A 21,555-nucleotide genomic window follows, 5' to 3' on the forward strand; every position below is an offset into this window, starting at 1 on the left:
AATACTTTAATACAGAGACTTGTTTATATAACCTTGATGGGACAAGTCTGCATACATTATTCCTCATTCTGCTGTGTAAAAAGGGCAGGCTCCACCTACCTCATCTGTGTTCTTAGTCTACCTGGTTGTGTCAGAAGTCCTGTAATGCAGGAATGGCTTCTCCTTTGCACCTGTAATTCTTTAAGCAAACAGTCCTGTTAGTATTGTCTTGTTTTCTCATACTTAATCCATTTTGGAAATGGATCCCAGCTCTGTTTAAATCACTTACAGTGGAGTACTCTTGTTTATTCAGACAAAGCTTGCTAAAATACATTAAAGTTTAATAAGAAAAGCTAAATCGCTTTCACTTTGTCTGCAGGATTGCACCTTATATTTAGGTTATACAGGAAACACCTTCATTTTGCCATCTATGAATGAATTTGCCTGTTTATCTTACTAAAACTTCAGTCATATGTTCTCATAAATACAGAGTCATTTGCTGCAAGGTAATGATGATAGATGGGATGTGGAATATATATTACAATTTGAGTAAGAAATTGCTTGAAAAGGTACTGCTAACACACATAATGCATGTGCTTATTCTAGTAGTGGCGGGAAGAGGGAAAACAGCTTTTGCTCATGAGCATCTTTTTCTTGCCTAACTGGGTGTAATTCCAGTTGTGTAGAAAGATGATGACACATTTCTCTTTGGGGGGATTTGGTTATGAAACGAAAGCTTCAGCTTTTACCTAGATGTTTTGCTGAGACTGGGTTTGATTTTAGTGTTTTCTGACCCTAACCAGTAGCATATTGTAGCTTAAGCACTGTGCTGCGTAGAATTTACTCTGTGAAGTACTGAAAAGCTGTCATGCTGAATAGCTTCTTTGCCTGAGGATAAAGAACAACTCCACGACTTCCCTGCTTTGTAATGTATTTTAGCAAGCTTTGGCTGAACTTATTAAGGGAGATGAGCTGCTTCTGCCCAACTGTGTGACTGGCTAGTAAATCGTGCAGCACCCCAGCAAGCAGGCTTTAATTTTCCAATACTTCTGAGGATTTTGGCAGGCACGGTTACAAGGTAATAAAGCAACTTTTCCACTGCCCTCCCCAGGGCCACTTGGCGGAAGCCTGCTTTTGACTGCATTGAACAGAAAAAGCAGTGCTGGTAGGGGAACACTGATGGCAGCTGGGGAAGCCAGCTGGAGCTGGCCTCCCTGGGTGCTGTTGGGGTGTGAGGGGAAGGCTGGCGCTGCTTTGTTTTCATGGAAGCTTTGGTGCTGCCTTTCACCCCTTTCCCCTGGCAGCAGCGTTTCGCCGGTGCCGCCGCCGCTCCTGCCAGCAGCACAGATGGCAGGCGAGGAGCTATGAAAACACCTCAGGCGTTTTCGTGTGGAAAACGAAGAAAAAGAGCGAGGGCTGCCCCTTCCCGTGCCGTGAGACAACGGAGCTACGAGGCGAGGCCGGACCCCAACCCCACACCAAACCCCAGCGAGGGCGGGCACCCAGCGGGGCTTCCCGGGGGCCCGGCCCTTCATCCCCGGCTCCTCCTCATCCTCCTCCTCCGCCCCGCTGCGGGCCGAGGGCGGGCTGAGGCTGGGGCCCGGCCCCGGAAGCCGCCGCCACCGCCGCCACCACCGGGGCCCAGCTGGGAGCGGGGCCGGAGCGGGAAGATGGCGCTGCGGGCAGGGCCCGGCGCGGGGGGAGGAGGCGGCGGTGGAGGCGGAGGGGCGCCGGGGGGCGGCGGGGCGCCGGGAGGAGCGGGGGGAGCCAGGTCGGTGCTCGGCGGGGCCGGGCTGAGAGGGGAGAGGGGCTGTGGGGAGGGAGGGAGGAGGAGGATGAAGGGGAGGAGGAGGAGGGAGGTGCGGGGTCGGGGTGCTGGGAGAGGGGGGGCCCCGGAGCCCCCTCAGCGACCCCCTCAGGTACCTCAGCGGCGGTCTGGGGTACCTGGGCAGGAGGGGGTTTGGTGCTGGGGGGCGATGGGGGCGGTGGGGAAGCCAGGAATGGTGTCAGGAGGAAGAAGCAGCAATAAGGGGGAGGTTTTATTGTGTGGCGGTGGGTTTGGGGAGGAGAGGGAGCCCTGCGTTTTGCTGTCTTTGAAGACTTGGTGATGCACATATTTATATATTGAACACAGGCTCCTGCGTGCTGTTTATCCCTTGTCCTACTTCGAGGGCGGTTGGGTGAATTCGTCTCTCACAAAGGCAATTTGGGTGGGTTGGGTCACCCCGGCTGCCTGAAGCCTGCGGCGTGTGGGGGCTTCTGGGGGGCTGCCCTGCGCCCCCAGGGCTCTGGGACCACCACTGTGGGTATTTATTTATGTGCTTTATCTCTGTATTTTGGAAGGAGCAGGCGGCTATCTTGGTATTTCCCCTTACCTATAACTCTGCAACACTTCTTGTGAGGGGCTGGACAAACCCTGTAACCTCTCAGAGCAACACTGTCTGTTTAGCGAGTAAGAAAGTAGCAAAAACGTCAACCCACTGTAGGCTTAGAGGAATAAAAGCAGCGTGGAGTCATTGTTTCCCCTTGCTCCTGTTCTGGTTTCTTGGAGGAAGAAGTCTGCAGGCAGAGATTGGTTTGGTGTGCTGGGGTTTCTTTGCTTGTTTCGCTTTCATTCCTGTGGATTTCTGGGTGGAAATACAGTGAAAAAGACACTTGGTGTGCGGTGTGTTGGTAGGCTGAGGCTTCACTCATTGGGAGCGAGAAGGTTTGAAAATCCAGTTGTAGACAGAACGATGTTGTGCATAGTTTGGAGCTTTGTAAGTGCGGTATGAACACAGAAGAGGAGTCGCTCCTCCCTGCGCTCCTGCGTTTTGACTGAACCTGATTTTTGGTTTTGATATTCAAGATACTTACCCGATAAGAATTTACGGGTTTATATCGCTGCTTTAAGAGCTCTGAGCTAGTGTAGTTGCTTCACTTTCCTTGTGCTTATTCTTTTTCGTGCAGACTATATGACGTGTGTTACATTTTTGTACTGAGTGACCTAAAGTATTGCATCTAGTTGCATCAACCTAGCCGGTGGAGAGCTTCCACTTCTGAGAACAACAGCGAAGCCTGCGGCTGCAGTTAAATCCCCTTTGGAAATAACAAGGAATAAAAACCCTTATTAAAATAGACCAGTTCACTACTATCAAGCGTGCTATTTTAAACAACTGGGGTCACGAAGGTTTCCTTCGGTCTAGAAAGTGCATTTGGTAATTCTGGAGCGTGCTGGCAACCAGCTGCGAGCGCTCTTCAGGCCGTAAGTGCTGTACTGGTCCTTACGGATCTATTTCAGCATGCTCCCCCCCCCCTTTTTTTTCCTTTAAAGACTGCTGTGTTGTCGTGTCATCTCCTTATTCTTCATTCTCGTCAGTGTTGTTATTTTGAGGCACCTGGAATTCAAATGCCTTCTTCTTCAGAAAGCTGCTGTTACTTTTATCAGTGCAGTTTATCAACTTCTGCGGCTTTCTGCAGTGCTTCAGTTTTATCTAAGAAATGTCTGAGAGTTAGCTTTCTTTTTCAGCGATGCTAATCAGCTGCTTTAACCAGATGTGTGGATATACTTTTTCTTTTGCGTCCCCCAGAATTAGTTTAGAAATAAAGCTGCTGTTTTTTGTGTTTAAAAACTTTGTAGGGATTATGTACATTTGCATGTGGACGGTCTCTAGGCAATTGCACAACTAAATCTCGGAGCAAAGCCTGAGACGAATCCTGGCTGCACATGGGGAGAGCTGTGCTAAAGGAGCTTGCTTTGCCACTTCTGTTAACTACCTCTTCTTCCAGTGCCCTCTAATTAGCTGCAAGGTTTTTTGTTTGATTGGTTTTTGTCTTTTTTTTTTTTTTTTTTTAACTGAGACTTATAAATAAATCAGGAGCTCAGTAGAAAGGGATAAATATTTAATGCTCTGTACCTTATTTGCTTCCAACAAGCAGGGGTATCTTGCCATGCTTGTTCAGTTTGTGTTATGTTTATTAATTTGGAAGAACTCTTCCTTGACCAGGTTCCTCAACAAGAAGGGGCAACAAAAAGTGAAGAACATTTTTTGATACTTGTGAGCTTTTCAAAATTAAAGTTAAATACTTTATAATTCAGAAGAGACAAAGAAAGGTATTTCTTAAAGAAGCCTAAAATTGCTGTACTTGCAGATCTGGCGTATGACAGGAGCTTCACACGTCTGACATTACCTGCATTTTAAGAGGCTCTATGGCCCAGATGGTGCTCTGGGGTTGTCAGGACACACACAAGACTATTTCCATGGCTGAAAACAAGTGCAGGCAAAATCCAGTTAATTCCCTGGGCTTCAGCCCTTTGATGGAGAAAACTGTTTTCCTGAGCAATATAGGAGTTCAGTCCTGGATCCCGCTGTGAGTTTTAGTAAACTGTTTGTCTTCATAATACTAGTACTTGTACTCTGGGGAGTGGATCAAAACGAGCGACCTGAACACCAGTGAATTGAGTAGAACTTGGTCGCAGTTTAAAGTGAATTGAATCCAACCCCAACGATCCCATCATTTGTTTTGAGGGGAGGCCGTGTATGTCTGCCCAGCGTTTCAAGCAGAAGAACCTGAAATTGTCGTGATAAAGGGCGATAAGACCTAGACCTGCTTGAAGACATAAGCGTATGTTAGCTGTGGAAGGAGAAATTAAAACGTAGCGTGGTGATTAGGGTAAAGGAAAAGCCAAAGCATGACGAAGGTTCCAAGTTAGAGGATGAGATGAGGAGTAATTGGGGTTGTCGTGGTGACCACGTACCCTGCTGTCTGTGTAGCGTGTGGCCACAATTAAATCACACGTCTAACCACGAGCTAAATTCCTTATTTTGTCTTTGTATTTATATTGCACAGCTCTTTCATAAATATAAACCTGATTGGCTTTCCGATTTCCTGCAGGTTTTGCAAAACTGGCTGCAGTCAGTTATGGTGGCTTTCCTTCCTTTACTCTTAGGCAGTTTCTTTTAAACCCACCGTCGTGCTGAGGGCTATCGAATATCGATAAAAGCCTTTGTCTCTGCATGGTATTTTGATGTAATAGCTGGCTGGGACACTGGCTGAAGTTCCCATTTGGTAAATTACTGCTGACCTACGCTTCTGAGTCGCTTGCGAGGGAGCCTTCGAAGCCAGGTCCCTCCTTTTCCAGTCTGGCAGCACAGCACGTGCTGCCATGTGAAAGCGAGGACTGAAGTTTGCCGTTATATTTTTGGTTGAATTTTTAACAGTTCTTCCCGCAGGTGTGCTTGGAGCTTGATACTGGAATGAATATTTTTTCCCATATCACCGTTTTACTTGTAAATTAGAGAAAGTAGGAGCTGCGTTACATTGTGCTGCACCTATTTCGGAGGCAGGAACATGGTAGGGTCTCACGGGCAGTTTATTTCTCTGCAGGAAATTGTTACTGAGGAGCCGAGGGCTGCTTGCTGGTGCGGTTAATGGTCTTGCTGAATCAGATGCTTCCACCAGGAGATGCTTATTCATTCTGCAGTGCTCCAAGGCCTAGCCCAAATTAACAAACTGACCTCTTCCCAACCTGCGTAGGTGCTGAGAGCTCTCCTGTGGGTGATGTGGATGAGTCAAAACCATCTTAGTGCTGTTATGGAGGATAAAATCTTATCCTCCATCGCTCTGCAGCCCGGGTGGTTTCGGGGGATCTCCGGCAGGGGTGCTTTTGTGTAATTTAGCGGGCATCTCATCTGTGAGACCAGCAGCAGCAGATGGATGTGCTGACCAGAATGGGGGAGATTTAGGGTGGTGGTGTTGACGTGCAGGTCGAGGTAACTTTTTCGTTCATTTATATTTGCGCTCAAATCACAGACTTTCATGTACCATTTTTTTCCTCCTCTTCCAGCTTCATGTTTCCTGTCGCAGGTGGCTTGGGCCCCCCTCAAGGTATGTGTGAACTTAAAGTTGTGAGCACTGATTTCATTACTTTGTTTAGATACATTAACCAACTTCAAGGAACTTCTACTTAATGATTTTGCTCAGAAGAGGGATTATTAAGTGAACTCCTTAGCTGTTTTTTTCCCCCCTTCAGTTCAATACTGGGAAGTTGAATCTTACAACTCTATTTATAAAACTTTCTGTGCAACATCAAAGTAGTAGTGTTACCTGAGTGCAAGGTTAAAGATCCAGAAAAACTACATCTCTGGGTTGTTTGAACCTGAATTGGCCTTTACGATTTTTTTTTATTCTTATTATTTTGAGTGTGGCATTTAACCTCTTTCTGCTTCACCCACCAGCTGTGTATACCCATACTGTGTGGGTGTTGCAAGGCCTGGTAAATATTTACAAAGCTCAGCAAGACCCCGGGACAAGAGTCACAACCTGTGTGAAAGTATTAATACAATAGGAGAGCCACAACCTTGAATTGCCTTTGTTCTCATTCACGTTGCAGAGCTGTTTGTTTAATTAATGGAAAATACAGGGGAACTTGAAGGGGAAGTGGCCATTATCGTATTAAAAGGGTCAGGAACTGATTTATGAGTTACTTCTGAGTTCGTTGTGGCCCTCCTGGAGTGCTTTTGCATGGGATGCTCTGTTCTAATCGTCTCAGGGGGTGCTGGTAGCAAGTGTGTGCTTCTTCTTAGTGCAGGACTCCCAAGGTAGCAAAATGAGATACAAAGATCCTGAAACGTAATCCGTTTGTCTTTATTCAGCAAATTAATAAAATCCATCTTGATTTGTCCAATTTTGTTTAAATTTATCCTTTACTGACAAATGACAATTTGTCATTTGACAAAAAATGACAAATTACTGACAAACCCCAAAACATTTCTTCCCTTAGACGGACCAGTATCTAGCTTAAGGAAATCCTGTGGCTGCCTGCAGTGCAGCCTGGTTTTTATTTCTGAATCGGTCCAGCAAGCCTGAGATTTGTTTGCAGTTGCTTTGCTGTGGTGGTTCAGTTTATACACTAAACAAAATGCAGAGCTTTGACACTAACTAGGTGCTTACTTTGTGTAATGTTTTATTACAGGGATGATTCCTATGCAACAGCAAGGATTTCCAATGGTTCCTGTCATGCAGTCCAACATGCCAGGCATGATGGGAATGAATTACGGGTCTCAGATGCCTCCCGGACCTATGGCCATGCAGGTGTGTGGCAGTGAAACACGACTGAGATGAGGTGCTTTGCACGACTGAAAGGTGGCAGCTGGCGCTGTTTCCCTCTCACAACTGCAGGGAGATGAGAGGGGAGAACTTGGCTGGAAGCTGGAGCGTGGGTGTTAGTTGGTAGTGGGACGTCGTATTTGAAATTATTCTCTTTGAAGATATTTCTGGTATTTAATGAATTCTCCAGGTTTCCTTGGGATCTGGGTAGGGAGAGTGGGGAAGTTTGGCAAACTTTACTCACAGTTGTAGAGTGGAGAGAAATGCAAGGATGGCATCAGTTAAACTTAACGTGTCTTGACTGTTGTAATCCACTCAAAGTTGTCAGAATCTGAAACTTTCATTTCATTATAAGTGTGATAAGAATCATGGTTTCTGAACAGGAAAGAGAAAAAAACATCAGCAAGATCTTGAAAAGCTATCAGATGCCACCTACTCCGGAGTGTGGTTAGCAATACTATTGGGTTGTTAAATAACTATAATTCAAAACTCCCACAGCACGTCCCTTCTGCCTTTTAATTTTACTTTGTGCTTTTTCTTTTGCTTTGGTTTCACGTACTTACTGCTAAGGTGACATTTTGTGCAGGATTTTAACTGAGACCCTTGCAAACTGTTATGAAGTGACTGTGTGTGCAGTCCAGTCATGACCAACTCACTGAATTTTGTTTAGCCTTTTGTAATTCAAATGCTGTAGTTAATAGAAATATATATTTTAAATGTAAGTGGCAATTCATAAAATTTATTTTAAAATACCTTGTTATAGGGAACAAAGGGTCTCATAAATGTTCTGTATTTTCTCACACCAGTTTTCCCATTTTTCCTAGCTCCCATGTTACTTTTTTTTTTTCTTGCTTAAAGCAACATTTTCTTTATTGTTACTAATTGGGGAATAAGAACAAAGCATGAGTAGCTAGTACAATATTTTCTATTTTTTTAAATAATTTGTTTTCTGTTTAGTACCATCTGTTCTTATGTGCAAATTTGCACTTTGCTGAAATTTAATGTATTGGTGTGGCTTTGTAACCAAATTGCTGTGACAACCAGAATATATTGCATCTTGCCATCTCCTTATGCTCCCCTCCCTTCCCACCCCCACCTGGAGTTTATTACATTAATTTTATAAGGTTTATAGTGGGAAGATGGTTTTATGAGAGCTGGTCTAAAAATAATAGCCTTTATTCTCTTCCTACATGTTCTGATACCAAACACAAAATGACTCGTAATAGAAATAACTTAATTTCTGGCTCCTTCTACACTAGGCAAGCCTTGTTGCTATAACTGTATATCAGCAAATATTTCTCTTATGCATGCAGTTTATTCAGACAAGTTTTTTCTTGGCTATTGCTGTATGCTTTCTCCCTCAGTTGGTTCCCTGGATAAGCTTTGTTTGCAAAGTGACCAGACCAGGTCTTGCCAGCATCTGTTATTGGTTAGGAGTACGCACCTTTAGCATGGAATTCAAAAAGTATTGTGCAATCACTGAGAGCAGGAAACAAAACTTAATAAATAAATAAACAAAAGTAACCCGTAAAAAACAAACAAACAAAAAAAAACCACACGTGTTTTTAAATAAAAAGCACATGTGTAGAATGCCTGTAATGTTCCTTCCTTTGAGGTAGATTATGTGGATCTGAAGCCTTGCTTTTTGCATTTGACCAGCAGGCCATTGCACTGTCTAAAATCCTTTAAGAACTGTAATCATTATTGAGAGGGAAGAGTGCCATCTACTGAGTGACCATCGCTTTGTTCAGTGACAGTTTGTGCTCAGAGGCTGCTCATCCAGCACTCCTAATGCTCTTAATTTTAGGAGAGCTAGTTCATAGTCTGGCATGGTGCATTTTTCAGTGGTTTGCCTTTATTTGTGAGCAAGAAAAAAAAGATGTAGGAGCTGTAATATTTCTTTTGTTGCAGGGGGGCATGCCCTTGGGTCCGATGCCGGCAGCTGGAATGCCTTACATGGGCCAGGCTTCTTTCCTGGGAATGCGTCCAGCAGCCCCGCAGTACACCCCTGACATGCAGAAGCAGTTTGCAGAAGAACAGCAGTAAGTGACACTTTATTTACTCTTGGGAAATTCTTTTTTTTAAGAGGTAGATATAGTCTGGAAGTATAGTCCACACAGCAAAAATATTAATGGTAGCTTCTCTAGTAAAAAAGTCCATTTAGGGGTATAGAATATTTTTGGCTGTTGTACAATTCAGAGGATAACTGGAAATGTGTGTACCAAGCCATCTGAATTTGAGACAGAAGTGGAAAAACTGAGCAGAAGGTTGACTTGAAGATTGTAATGAAATTATTTTTTGATTTTTTTTTCTTATTTTGCTTCAGAAAGAGGTTTGAGCATCAGCAGAAGTTCTTAGAAGAAGAACGAAAGCGGCGCCAGTTTGAAGAGCAGAAGCAAAAGTTGAGGCTCCTGAGCAGTGTGAAACCTAAGGTATGGCCTAAATAATAACTGCAATGTTCATTTCTTCAGTTTTATTTTTTTTTAATGGCTTTTATGGGGCGCTCTTTTTTGGCTGGCAAGTAAGCAAGTGGGGAACTTGCATGAGACATCAGATTAGATCTTTGAAAGCATCTGGAATATTCAGTCCTTTTTTGCTCTTTGTATAATGTAAACAAAAGCTGGCGCTGAAAATGAAATCAACATTTGAAAAAATAAATTTAAACCAACCTTTGAAAAAATAAATTTAAACCAACCTTGCATGTAACGTTTGGAAGACCGAGGCTTCTAAAACAGAGTGTTTGGTGGCTTGTTTGTTAACTTTATCCAAAGTTTTGAACGCTTCTAGTGAGCTTAAAGACTCGTATCTGCAAGACTCCAAATAGTCGAGTGAGGTTTCTGCATTGTTCCTGTACATAAAGCACAGGTCTAAAACTGAGCAGTGTTGTTATTGTGTAGTCTGCAAAATACATGGCTTTCTAAATATGGGAGCTGATGTTAATATGCTTCAAGTAGGTGTTGCGGGAGGAGGAAAACTTTAATCTAACAGCAGGCATTGCTAGATTTTGTACTGAACAAGTGTGGACATTGAAAGAAAACTGAGTTCTGCTCTGAATTTTTCAAAAAGTGTTCTGTCGTGTTTCAGGCAGGTGAAAAAAGCAGGGATGATGCACTGGAAGCCATTAAAGGAAATTTAGATGGTTTTTCTAGAGATGCTAAGATGCACCCAACACCAGCGTCACACCCAAAAAAGCCAGGTTTGTCATTTTTCCTATCTTCCAGCTGAAAATAAAACTCATATTTGAAATCCTCAGCAGGAGGAACTAATTGAAAGAAGTATTAATTTGGTGGTGTAAAGTGAATGAATTAATGTTTTGTAAAATAATGTGTCATCCTAGCAACTGCTTACTCACTCAGGTTATCAGGGTAAAATATTAGATTTCAGCTTTTATTAGAAGAGTTGATAATCTTCAAAAGAGAGCGTAATATGAAATGATTAATGTGAAATATCATGGGAATTGGTAATGGATGTTCAGGCCAGGGATAGTAACTTTCTTTATCTTTCCATTATAACTGATATAATTGAGTTCTTTGCTCTTCAAAGCATTAATTAATGTTTTGCAGAGTGCTTTTGAAGCTGAGAAATGCCATATAAGTGTTAAGAATGATCAAAACATTGTGTAAAAACTTCTAAGTACTGCAATAGTACTTCTGTACCATTGCCTTGGTATGGTCAAACTGAAGCCTTTGGTACTCTCTCTTTGTATTAGTACAATAATACCTCTTTGGTATTAGTACTTCTTAATAATTATTACTAAAGATTTCCTGAGGGTTATAATACAGCTTGCTTTATGCCTGAAATGAAGCTCATCTAGATAAGTTTTCTCCCATGTAAAATCTTTCTCTGCTGTGGATTTACTCTTTGATAATTCTGAAGTTACAAGTGTTTTCTGACATTTTCCCGTGGTTTGTTGATTTGCCCACCCTATATCAGTTCTGTTAAAATGGGTAAATAACGAAGGGATTGAGCAGAAAACTGTCTAAATGAATATACATTTCTTTTGTATCTCATAATGCATTTTGAATTTCTGAGGATGTCCAGTTTGAAATATCACCTCTTGATTTATTCTGACCCCGTCTGTTTAAAACAAATAGAATACTTTCATAGCCAGTGTTAAGAATCAAGCTTCAATCAAAGTATTTACATTTTAAAAGTCTGGGAGAGAAGATGCATGGTTGGAAGTGGCTGCTCAGTTTTACCTCACGTGTTTATGCTGACAGTAACCGCTGTTCTCATCTCTGTCAAGTTGCCATTTCTTCTCACCCATTTGTTGCGATTAGCTAGTATTTGCCATTTTTCCTACCTTTCCACTTAAAAACCTTCTTCCTCATCACTTTGCGTTGTGTTCATTGCATTTTACAGATCATCCCACATCATCCCATTCTGCTGTATCTGTTTCCCACTCTGCTTTTCTCGATGATGAAGAATTTAGTGATTTTATACAAGGGCCTGTTGAAATCCCCAAACTGGTGCCTCAGCCTGCCTCTCAGCCTTTTCAGCCTTTCCATTCTGGTACTGAGGTTGGGCAACTCCTTTCAGAAAAGGCTGTGGGTCAGCCTCTCCCTCCAGCCCAGACTCCAGTGTTATCCATCCTGCATGGTACAATTGGGCAGGTTCCTTATTTTCCTACCTCTGCATCTTCACCCAATATCCATAAAACAGGTAACTCTGAAGTATTTTATTTTTTTTTAATATCACCTTCTGTCATAGAGCTATGGAGAGCCTTAGTGTTTTTGTTTTTTTTTTTCTTTCTGAAAGATATATATACATTCAATTAAGTAGAAACCTGCTGATCCACAGGGAAAGATGATTCGAGTCCCCTTCCTGCTTCCCTTAGAACTGCACTGTAAAAGCAAGTCCTGTGTGGATCTGAAGATGGCTAAATATGCATCTGTCTGATCTTAAGTGAATTAAGTCTTGTGTACTAACATCATCTTAAGTACATGTAGTAGAAGCGTTGAAACGGTGGTATGAAAAATAACTTACGCTGATGTGGAACACTTATGTGCTTCCTCTCCTGGAGGCTAAGTGGATGTTGGTAAGATTAATGTGAAGAATTTTGCTTATGTAAATATTGGACCTGAGCCTTAAATCGTGCTTTTGCTACCAATGCACAGATGATTATGCAACAGTATTCCTAATACAGAAAATAGTTTAATCTATTCCCAACTCACTGCTTCTTGTTAGTTGAATTTGTTGTGTATACATGGTAAGTGAAAAGCAGAATCAGACCATAGAAGTGTTTGAATAGGGTGGTGCTACTGTTCTGAGATGGAGCAGGTTTTCCTCAGCATTTGTCAGTGGTACCAATAATACTTTTGTCTGAAGGTGTGGAATTACAGTCTGGGTGATTAATAACAAAATATAAATAATTCCTCCTGCTGTTTATTCAGGCTCTTCCTTGGAGAAAGTCTTAGATAATGGCTCAAATGAATCTGAACAAGAGCAAACCAAACTTAAAACATCTGAAGTTGGGCACAAAGCCTCAGCTGCGGGACAAGTTCACCCCAGTCTAGGCATCAATGACTGGGATGTTGTAGGTGGACACGAAAGTGGTGCCACAGCTGCAGAGGCGCACAAGGCTTCAGAACAAAACATAGCAGTTGAAGAGTGTGGTGAGCAAACGAAACATTTGACAGAACTTAATAAGACGCTGCTTGAACGCTAACACTCTGTACACTAATTCTAAGACCAATCCTGCATAATTTTGCTCTGAACGCCTGCTTGAATAATGTCAGGGCCTCCTGCTCTATGCTAAAAGTAACAGCTGTGATTTTGCTTTGAACTTTTCCACGTGAGTTTACTGCTGTGATCACTTTTAACACGTTTGTTTAATCAGGTCTTCTGTTTTACAACGTTCTGTCCTCTTTCTTGGAGAATTAGAAATGTTATGTTTTTATTTAAAGATGGTCAACGTCATGGTTATTTTCCATCTTTTAAATTTGAAAGGATAAAATCTTGTTAGCCTAAGGCTCTTAGCTCACTTATGCTTATTTGCCAAACAGTTTGCCATTCATATGTATTACATTTAAAACTGTGTTTTACAGACCAACATTTCAAAAGCTGGACCAGCTTTAGTTCCAGCTTTGATTTTATTAAAGCTGACCATTAAATGTTTGGTTTTGTTTTATTTCAATCAAAATAAATGCAAGGTATCTGGTACACCTCGGTAAGTGCTCTGATGTTGTATTCAAGGGTTACATGAAATCTGAGCTCAAGTGTAGTCAAGTATGATAAAAATAAATGTAGCCCTTTTTGTCATCTCACTTTACTGGAGGGTGAGAGGAGACAGAGAAGTGAGAGAAAGCTTCTGGTGTGTAGATAATTGAATTAGGCACTTTCCCGAGCAATTATTTTTTGCCTGGAGGTACCATGACTTTTTATTAATAATCTTGTATGTTCCTTTTCTCAGTCACTGGGTATGTTGCTTTCAAATATTTTCTTATCCAATGAGTTTTTGTTTGTTTTAATATTGGATGAAGTTAAATGGTTTGAATAGACATTTTTAATAATGGAGGGGCTTTTTAATACACAGTAAATTGCTAAAGGTGACTTTAAAGAGTCTGCAGAATGAAATAGGAGCTGTTCATTTATTCATAGTTCAGTCAATTGCATTGTTTTTGCACAAATTCAATACAATTGGAGAGCAATGGTTAAGAATATGTCTAAAGGTTGTTAAGGGTGTTCTGAAAGATGAGCTGAAGTGCTTTGTGAGGAACAGAAGTTCAGTAGTTAAGTGATAAAGTTGAAAAATGGCAGACCTTTAGCCATCTGGATATTATCAGCATTTTGAATAAGACTCACTTATCTATCAACTAAATATGACAGAACTCCTTTTCATTTCTCATTATTTGATTTGTAGGGGCTGAATTTTATCAGAGATTCAAGGGTGAGAAGCAAGAATTGGATAAATGTCTGTGCATACATGTCTGTGGAAGAGTGGTTAAAGCTGAATAACAATGAAATTGGAGAAAATAGAAAATTTATTTTCCTTGGGTGGAGAAATGGAAGGAATCGATTGTTAAAATGTACTTGGAGTTACAGGATGATTAGAAATTAGATTGCAGTCAGGAGATGATCCATGTGGAAGACGAGGTGCACTGGGAAAGAGTGAGTAGAAAAGACCATGAAATCCAAAATTATTTTGAGTTTCTCATGTTCCATAAAAATGAGCACAAAATCTGCTCAGGAGGAGCTAGGTGGGATGTAAATGTGAGACCAAGGGGAAGAGTTAATGTAGTGGAGAAGGAAGCAATCAGTTCACAGGGATGGAGTTGTGGCAGGTCACACAGAAGCTCATGGCAGTGAAGGCAGCTGTGATGCCTTCTGGTTCTGAAGTGTAGGAGCAATGAGGCAATGGTTAAGTTTTTGGGAACATGGGAAAAGATCTTGCTGAGATTCAATATAATAGGCTGTTTGTGGGTTTCCCCACTAAGGATTTTCTGGAGGAATGTTGTGAATGGTTCTTATGCTTTTGGAAGGTATTAATTTATTCCACAAGTAGTCCTAATAGCAGGCAGCTGACGGGAAGGCTAGTTTGATATTGTGTTGCTGCTGTTAAGCAATTTTAAGAGACAACGAGACCTGAGCTTCTGTACAACTGGAAATTCGGCAAATGAGGAGCTCCTTATTTCATTGTGTATATAACTGTATTCTTGCTGTTACCCCAAATCATTCTAGTTATGTCGAAACGTGTATTTCTGCAGTGGCTGTTTTTCCTCTGAGCACAGTGATTCCTATCTGAAATCTTTGCCTGAAAAGCTAAATGATGCCGCCAAACTATGATTTAGTCTCAAAGACCTTTATACTCTGAATCTGTGCGTCTTAATACAACTGTGCCTTTCTTTTTCCTACTAAATGGAACGCGTTTAGGAGTTGGAGTATTCCCTTCACAGGACCCAATTCAGCAAATGTTGCCTCCTTGGATTTACAACGATAGTTTGGTCCCAGGTAAATGTGAAAGTGGGCATTTAACTAAGTGGGCAATGTAAGGTGTGAATGTTTTGGTGAGCTTACGTTACTGTTTATTGGTTTTAAGCATTTTTCTTCAGTTATCAAATGAATCCTGTGTTTCTGATATGTTACATTTATGGTGGCTTCATCTACATTTGAAGAAAGGATTTTCTTCAAGCATGCTAAATCCTTAACCTAAAATTTCTAATGAAAGCAGATTATGTTAGAGGTCGCTGTTGCTAATAAGCCTGCTTTCATGGGCAGCCTGTTTCTGGCATCTCTTTTAGTTGAGGAGGCCCATTTCTTAAGGCTGTTTATCTTATACATGCAAATTACTGTAGCATTGCATTTTCTGTTTACCATGCTAATATTGATTACACTGAGATTTAAATACATAAAAATTTTATAAATATCTTTTTATATGGATTATCCTACAATTTTATTAAAGAAACATGTTTTGCACTAAATGTATTTTGTATAAAGTATTTCTTCTTTGCTTGTTTTAAACTTGTGCATAAAGATCTTCCAATAACACATTTAGATTAGAAGTGATGATGGCATACAACACCAGAATGTTGCTGCCTTACCTTACACTTTAGAATGTTATTAATTTGCTATAATGTTGAGTTTGAGATAAAGTAGAAATGCAGTCTTAAACTTGCTTGGAAACAGCAGTTGTCACTGCCTAACACTGACTCCCTCTTAACAGAGCTGTATAAGAAAATTTTAGAAACCACTTTGACTCCTGCTGGAATAGATACAGCTAAGCTGTATCCCATCCTGATGTCATCTGGATTGCCCAGAGAGACTCTTGGACAAATATGGGCTTTAGCCAACCGTACCACCCCTGGGAAGCTCACGAAAGAAGAGCTGTACTCCGTCCTGGCTATGATAGCGGTAACACAGGTACGTCTAAGGCTTTGGGGATTAGTGCAAAAAGGTAAATTCACTTAACTGATCTGCCATAGACTGATTGCATGTTAACACAAATTAATGGTGTGCCACAGCTGTAAAAAAATAAAGTAAAATACTACTTTGCTGAAGTCCAGAGGAGAAGCTTCCCTTGAACTTCAGCAGGACTGTAATTTTAGCCCTTGCTTGCTACCTCTCTCCTGAGACATTAGAGTGTGAATTTTAGTCTTCAATTCTTTGTCAGCATAGTATCATCTCTTACCATTTACTTCTAAATACCAGCCTTGTATGAAAACTAAGAGGAAAGTATCTTGAGGAATGAAGATCTCGTGGGAGTGGACTATATAGCACATGCCAAGTTCAGCATAGCTTTGCTTGCCTGTGCATGCTAGACTGATTTACTAAAAGCTGAACAAAAATGCTGTCAAATGTCTCTGCTCACCCAGGTGGGTATCATTGACCTCAGTGTAATGCCAGCAGTCAGGGCGTTGAATAGGATTCATTTTGTTTATATAGGCTCTTGGTCACATTTTTCCATTTGAGAAGATCTAACTGAAGCTGGAGCAGAACCCTGCTCTTTCATGGTTTCAATAATACAAGCTAGAGCTAGGAGTGAGAATGCAATATGCCTTTTTGGTGATGTGTACTATACAGTTGTCTTTGCTTTTCTGCCTTTGCAGAGAGGAATACCTGCAGTGAGTCCTGATGTGTTAAACCAGTTTCCAGCTGCCCCTGTCCCCACTTTAACTGGATTTCCGATGCCGCTGCCTGCCACAGTAAGCCAGCAGCCTCTGATGCCCTCTGGACCACCACCTGTCTCCATGCCTCTTAGCATGGGACCAGCTGTGATAGGAATGAACATAACGGCACCAGCGGGTGGAGCTGCAGCACAGCCTTCGGGAGCTTTCATGCCATCCTACCCGCCAAGTCAGGTTAGAGCTCGCTCTGCTGTGTGGCAAATACTGTCCTGGAAAGAGAATTAGCCTGAATGTTTCAAAGCTGCGTAATGACAACAGGCTTTAAGTAAGCAGAACAAAAAAAAGCTGGAATCCAGGATGTGGCATCTAAAAATGTGAAGTCAGTCCACTGTGAATGTCCTTTTATTCTTTCCATTTCTTTCTGGTAGCATTATAAGAGGTACAACTTTCTCCATTACAAACTGAAATTGAAAGAGAATTTTAGTTAGGACTTCGTAATGCACAAAAAACGGAATTTTAGGTTAAACTACATGAGAGACTCTGCTAGATTACAGAATAGTTAGAAATAAGAGTTTTTGGGAGAAGATGCAAACTATAAAAACTAAAACCCTTTTTTTTTTTTTTTTTTTTTTTTTACAACATTGTAAATCATGTTGAGATCAATTTTGCTGTTTTGCAAATATGGTTCATCTTTTTGGTGGTCTTGCTCTATGTATCTATTGATTTAAGTTATTGACTGATTTAAATTATTAATAGTTATCCTATATTAAAAGATTACATGGCTACGATCAATAATACATTTAATGTGAAGGGAATAGAGTTCCTTACTCAGCTGTTCTTCATGCATACTATCTGTAATCCTATACACCTTGTATGTGTTGACTGGGTGAGGTACAGGTGAAGTGGAAACACTGATCATACTAATTTTGCTTACTAATGTTGAAAGGGTTGTGGTTTTGTTGATTTTTTTTGAAGTGTATCACATTACTGATCTACTTTCATGTTATATGACAATTTGGAGAGACAACAGTATATCAATTTACATGTTATTTGTAATGCAGGTAGTAAAACCAGAAGATGATGACTTCCAAGAGTTTCAAGATGCTTCAAAGTCTGGCTCACTAGATGAATCTTTCACTGATTTCCAAGGGGATGGAGCTGGCTCCTCCAAAGCAACCAGTTCACAGCATCGGAGCAGGTAGCAGATCTTTTGATTTCCACCCCTTCAGTATTTTAGAATTCTTTTAAGAAATGAAGTGCTTTCCTCTTTTGTGGGTAGCTTTCTAGCCTGTAATTTTCTTCTGTCACATGACTTCTACTCTGACAATTTCTTCTGAAGGTTGTTACAACTACAATTAGGCTTTCTGAATCAAAAATGACATTTGATGTGCCATAGGTGGTTGGCCATTCTTTACCATTCCAGTCACCATGCTGAGGTAAATTGCATATACAAGGTGTGGGGCTAGGTTTTCAAGTGTTTACACTACTGCACAGGCAATTGAAAGTTACTTCATACTGTGCATTCGGGCAAAAATCTTACATAAAGCTATTCAGAAAAAAATACACAAGGACAGGGGGGTTCTGCATTTAGTGTTGTGTGCTTCCATTAATAGCTTGACCCAGTGTTTGTTGGAGTTGACAGAAACCATTTGCTGACATCAAGGTCTTTTTTCAGGCCCTGAATATGGACCCTGGAATTCACGCAAAAAGCATGACATTGTACTCTTAAATGACAGAGAACTTTAGTGGACAGGGTTTTTGTTATTTCTCTGGCTAGCATGTATGTTGTTGATAGCTGAATATAAATCTGAATTGAAATCTTATGTAGACTTAAGCAATCTTGGCTCTTCATCTGGGAGACTGCCAAAATGTAATTCTGGCTCAGGCAGATTTTGTACAATAAAATATGCATGCTTGCTTCCTTTGAGAGTTTAAAATTAATCTTCCAAAGTTCTATGATCACAAAATTACAAAGTGTTTACTTCTACTGCATGTGGCAAAGTTTTGTGTAGCTCCCACATGTCTAATTGTAGACATACCACTTTTCCACGTACTGAACTATCTCTTCTTAGCTGCAAATAGAACGAGTGTTTTCCAGGTAAGTAGTGATTACCGGTTGCTTCCTCAACAGTGACATCAGCTGGGGATACTAAAACAGATCGTTCAGTTACACTGTGCCTAATGACATTCCATGTAAGGAATTTAATTTTGCTGATGTCAATCACTAATGCCATGTGTAGTTGAAGGTGCTCTATTTTAAGTATATCTTAATTTGCGTTAGACGTCATTTTGCAATTAAAGCCATTCTGTTAGTGAAAGTTTTAGCAGAAACACTGTTTTTAAATTCCACAGTGGGAAGCAGGGGATCGTAAGGGGAAAAAAAAAAAAAAAAAAAGGTGTTTCATTGCAGCAGTTCTCTTTATTCTGTTGTAAAAGCATTCGTTTTTGAACAAAATGTTACAATGAGCTATAATCTAATTGCTTATGGAGCTTTATTTTAAAAAAAAGCCATCTGTAGAGTACAGATGATTAACCATTACATTTGCCAAGATTGCATATGTAATAGCCTGTTTTGCAGTGATGTGAAATTTAATTAAATTACCATAAGCTATATTTTTTTTGACGCTGCTCTGTCTGCAAGCATCACAGACCATCATTAGCACGTGTGTGCAAGTGGTAGGTCTGTATGTTGCTTGTAGGCTGCTGATAAGGAGATTTAAATGGCTCTGGAAAGATTCTTGCTTCAGGCCAAAGAATGCCATAGAAATTCATTCACGTTTTCAATGTGTATAGGATTGAATGACATAAACTAGAGGTAAAATGCATCATTCATATGTAAAGGATGTTGTTCTGTAGAGCTGCCAAGGTCTGATAAGGAGGCTTGTGCGGAGGGCAAGCAAAGCTCTCACAGAGCATCTTCTAAATCTTTCAGCAATTGCTAACATGGTGTTAGGTTATTATGACAGTTTTACTATATAAAGTAAAGTGTGTTTATGTGCAAAAAAGATTTGCTTATGTAACTATGGAATAATCCTGATGTTGCTGAATAGATGGTTACCTAAACGTGCTGATTTGCACTGACAGAAATTCAAAGTTCTCTTTTACTTCACTTTGAACAGTGGTTCTGCTTTATTCTCTTAATTTTGCGATATAATATAATCAGAAGTTGATAAGCTGGGAAGCATGGAGCTGGAAAAACTTCATGCAGTTTTGACTTTATTATAGCTACTTCTACCAGAGAACAGTCCTTACACTGCCTTGGACACAGTGCTAAATGAAACATCAGTGATTCTTGGGGTACGGCTATCCTCTTGTAGGCTAAGAGTTCCTGTGGTGGAAAGTTTTGGAGTTTTTTGCTCACGCTTTGTTACAAATCAAAATCAATAAAGGTGAAAATTGACTTCTGGCCTACAGAAATGCAGTTAGGTGAGATAAAGTGCAAGTTTTTCCATCAGTTACCCAACAGCAACTACCTGTTTACATGCTCTTACTCTTGATAGATATGAGGTAGTTTCCATAATGTTTCTGATTCAGAACTTTGTAGGGTACAAGCTTAAGTTCAGTGATCCAAGCTGTAGTCATAAAGTCCTTTAAATAAAACCTGGAACCGTATATTTCTTCTGGATAAATTAAGGAACTTTGCTTTTATCTCTTTTGTTTTTAGTGTTCCTTCTTTACTAATGCCACTCCCAGGTAATAAGACACTCTCATCAACTGATAAGTATGCTGTGTTTAAAGGAATTGCAGCTGAGAAGCCTGAAAGTACAGCTACTTTTGGAGGTAAAAGGAAAAATACGCAACTACTCTGAACAACATATTGCAATGTTTCACATATCTAGTTTCTGGCATTTATTAAAATTTAATGTAAAAAGTCAGAGCAATTATGCCAATGTAAAATTTATGATACAAGTTCATAACTTTGTGCAAATTTCTTTTCTCACATTCACTAGACTGTGGGGACAAGTATAGTGCTTTCCGTGAATTAGAACAACCATCAGAGACCAAATACATAGGTAAGCAGTATGTATTTTTGGAGATGCTTTAACATATTTTCATGATTTTTTTTTTTGGTAGTTCTCTATGAACTGTAGAATTTCCATTGCTAGGATTCCAGAATAATGGTCCTTCTGCTCCTCTGAACAACTTGACAGGAAGTATCAGTATACTCTCCGAACAGTCTACAAACTGTTTCTAGAAGATTGGCATCTTTTTTGGATGCTTCTGAGGCTCATTTTAAAATAACAACATAATTGGAGTTTGTCTGTTTTAAGCAAGGAATCACATATTCTTAGAAGACAGTAGAGTAAGATGCTTCTGGACAAAATTGCAACGTTTTTCTGTAGTTAGGGCAGAGTTTAAATCTTTCACAGTCTTTGCTCTAAGAATAAATATGGTCACTTGTTTTTAAATTTGTGTTTAATTTTTTTTCTTGATTGGGAAAAGTAAAACCTAGATGGCATGTGAGATGCAATATCTGTGTAATTACAAAAGCAGTCTCTCCCTTTCACCAGCTTACATTTCTAATGGAAAAGTTTGCAATCCATCAGTAAGTGTAGTTTGCTGTGATGTTTCATTTTTTGATGAATGGATAGCAATTTCACACATACTTTTGCTGTTGTTGGGCCAAGAGAATTGGTTTGGAGGGAAGGGAGAATGGAATAGTGTCAGCTATAGTCATGGTCTTCTATTACCCTTGTAAGGAGCAGTCTTAAATTTTGGTTAAACTAATTTAAAGGGTAATGGTGTATTTCTAAAATTGAACAAAATCTGTTTGTTGGATGCTTGTCATAAGTAATTCATAAAAACTTTGAAATTACAAATGATCTCTGTAAATATATGCTGGTGAATGGGTTAAACAACTCAACATTTGTCATGTTATTTTTCATGTGCAAAAGAAACAAAAACATGTAAATAGGAAGAAAGC

At 40.3% G+C, this 21,555-nt stretch overlaps 1 protein-coding gene across 8 annotated transcripts in view; it reads left to right on the forward strand.

Moving 5' to 3' along the window:
- The first annotated feature begins 1,578 nt into the window (after positions 1-1,578).
- SYNRG (synergin gamma) overlaps positions 1,579-21,555 on the forward strand; it is a 42,040-nt gene continuing 22,063 nt past the window's right edge. For 2 of the 8 annotated variants that reach the window (XM_072025941.1, XM_072025942.1), the window contains exons 1-14: positions 1,579-1,750; positions 5,807-5,847; positions 6,935-7,053; positions 8,980-9,110; positions 9,395-9,500; positions 10,153-10,264; positions 11,431-11,730; positions 12,462-12,683; positions 14,941-15,018; positions 15,731-15,927; positions 16,614-16,865; positions 17,693-17,829; positions 20,296-20,411; positions 20,582-20,644. In XM_072025941.1, the coding sequence (XP_071882042.1) occupies positions 1,650-1,750; positions 5,807-5,847; positions 6,935-7,053; positions 8,980-9,110; positions 9,395-9,500; positions 10,153-10,264; positions 11,431-11,730; positions 12,462-12,683; positions 14,941-15,018; positions 15,731-15,927; positions 16,614-16,865; positions 17,693-17,829; positions 20,296-20,411; positions 20,582-20,644 (1,975 nt within the window). In that variant the 5' untranslated portion in view covers positions 1,579-1,649. The remainder of the gene's footprint in view (positions 1,751-5,806; positions 5,848-6,934; positions 7,054-8,979; positions 9,111-9,394; positions 9,501-10,152; positions 10,265-11,430; positions 11,731-12,461; positions 12,684-14,940; positions 15,019-15,730; positions 15,928-16,613; positions 16,866-17,692; positions 17,830-20,295; positions 20,412-20,581; positions 20,645-21,555) is intronic. The other 6 variants (XM_072025940.1, XM_072025943.1, XM_072025945.1 and 3 more) reach the window with 4 other exon arrangements.

The sequence above is a fragment of the Anas platyrhynchos genome, chromosome 20, assembly GCF_047663525.1.
Source record: "Anas platyrhynchos isolate ZD024472 breed Pekin duck chromosome 20, IASCAAS_PekinDuck_T2T, whole genome shotgun sequence".
NCBI classification, from domain to species: Eukaryota; Metazoa; Chordata; class Aves; order Anseriformes; family Anatidae; genus Anas; species Anas platyrhynchos.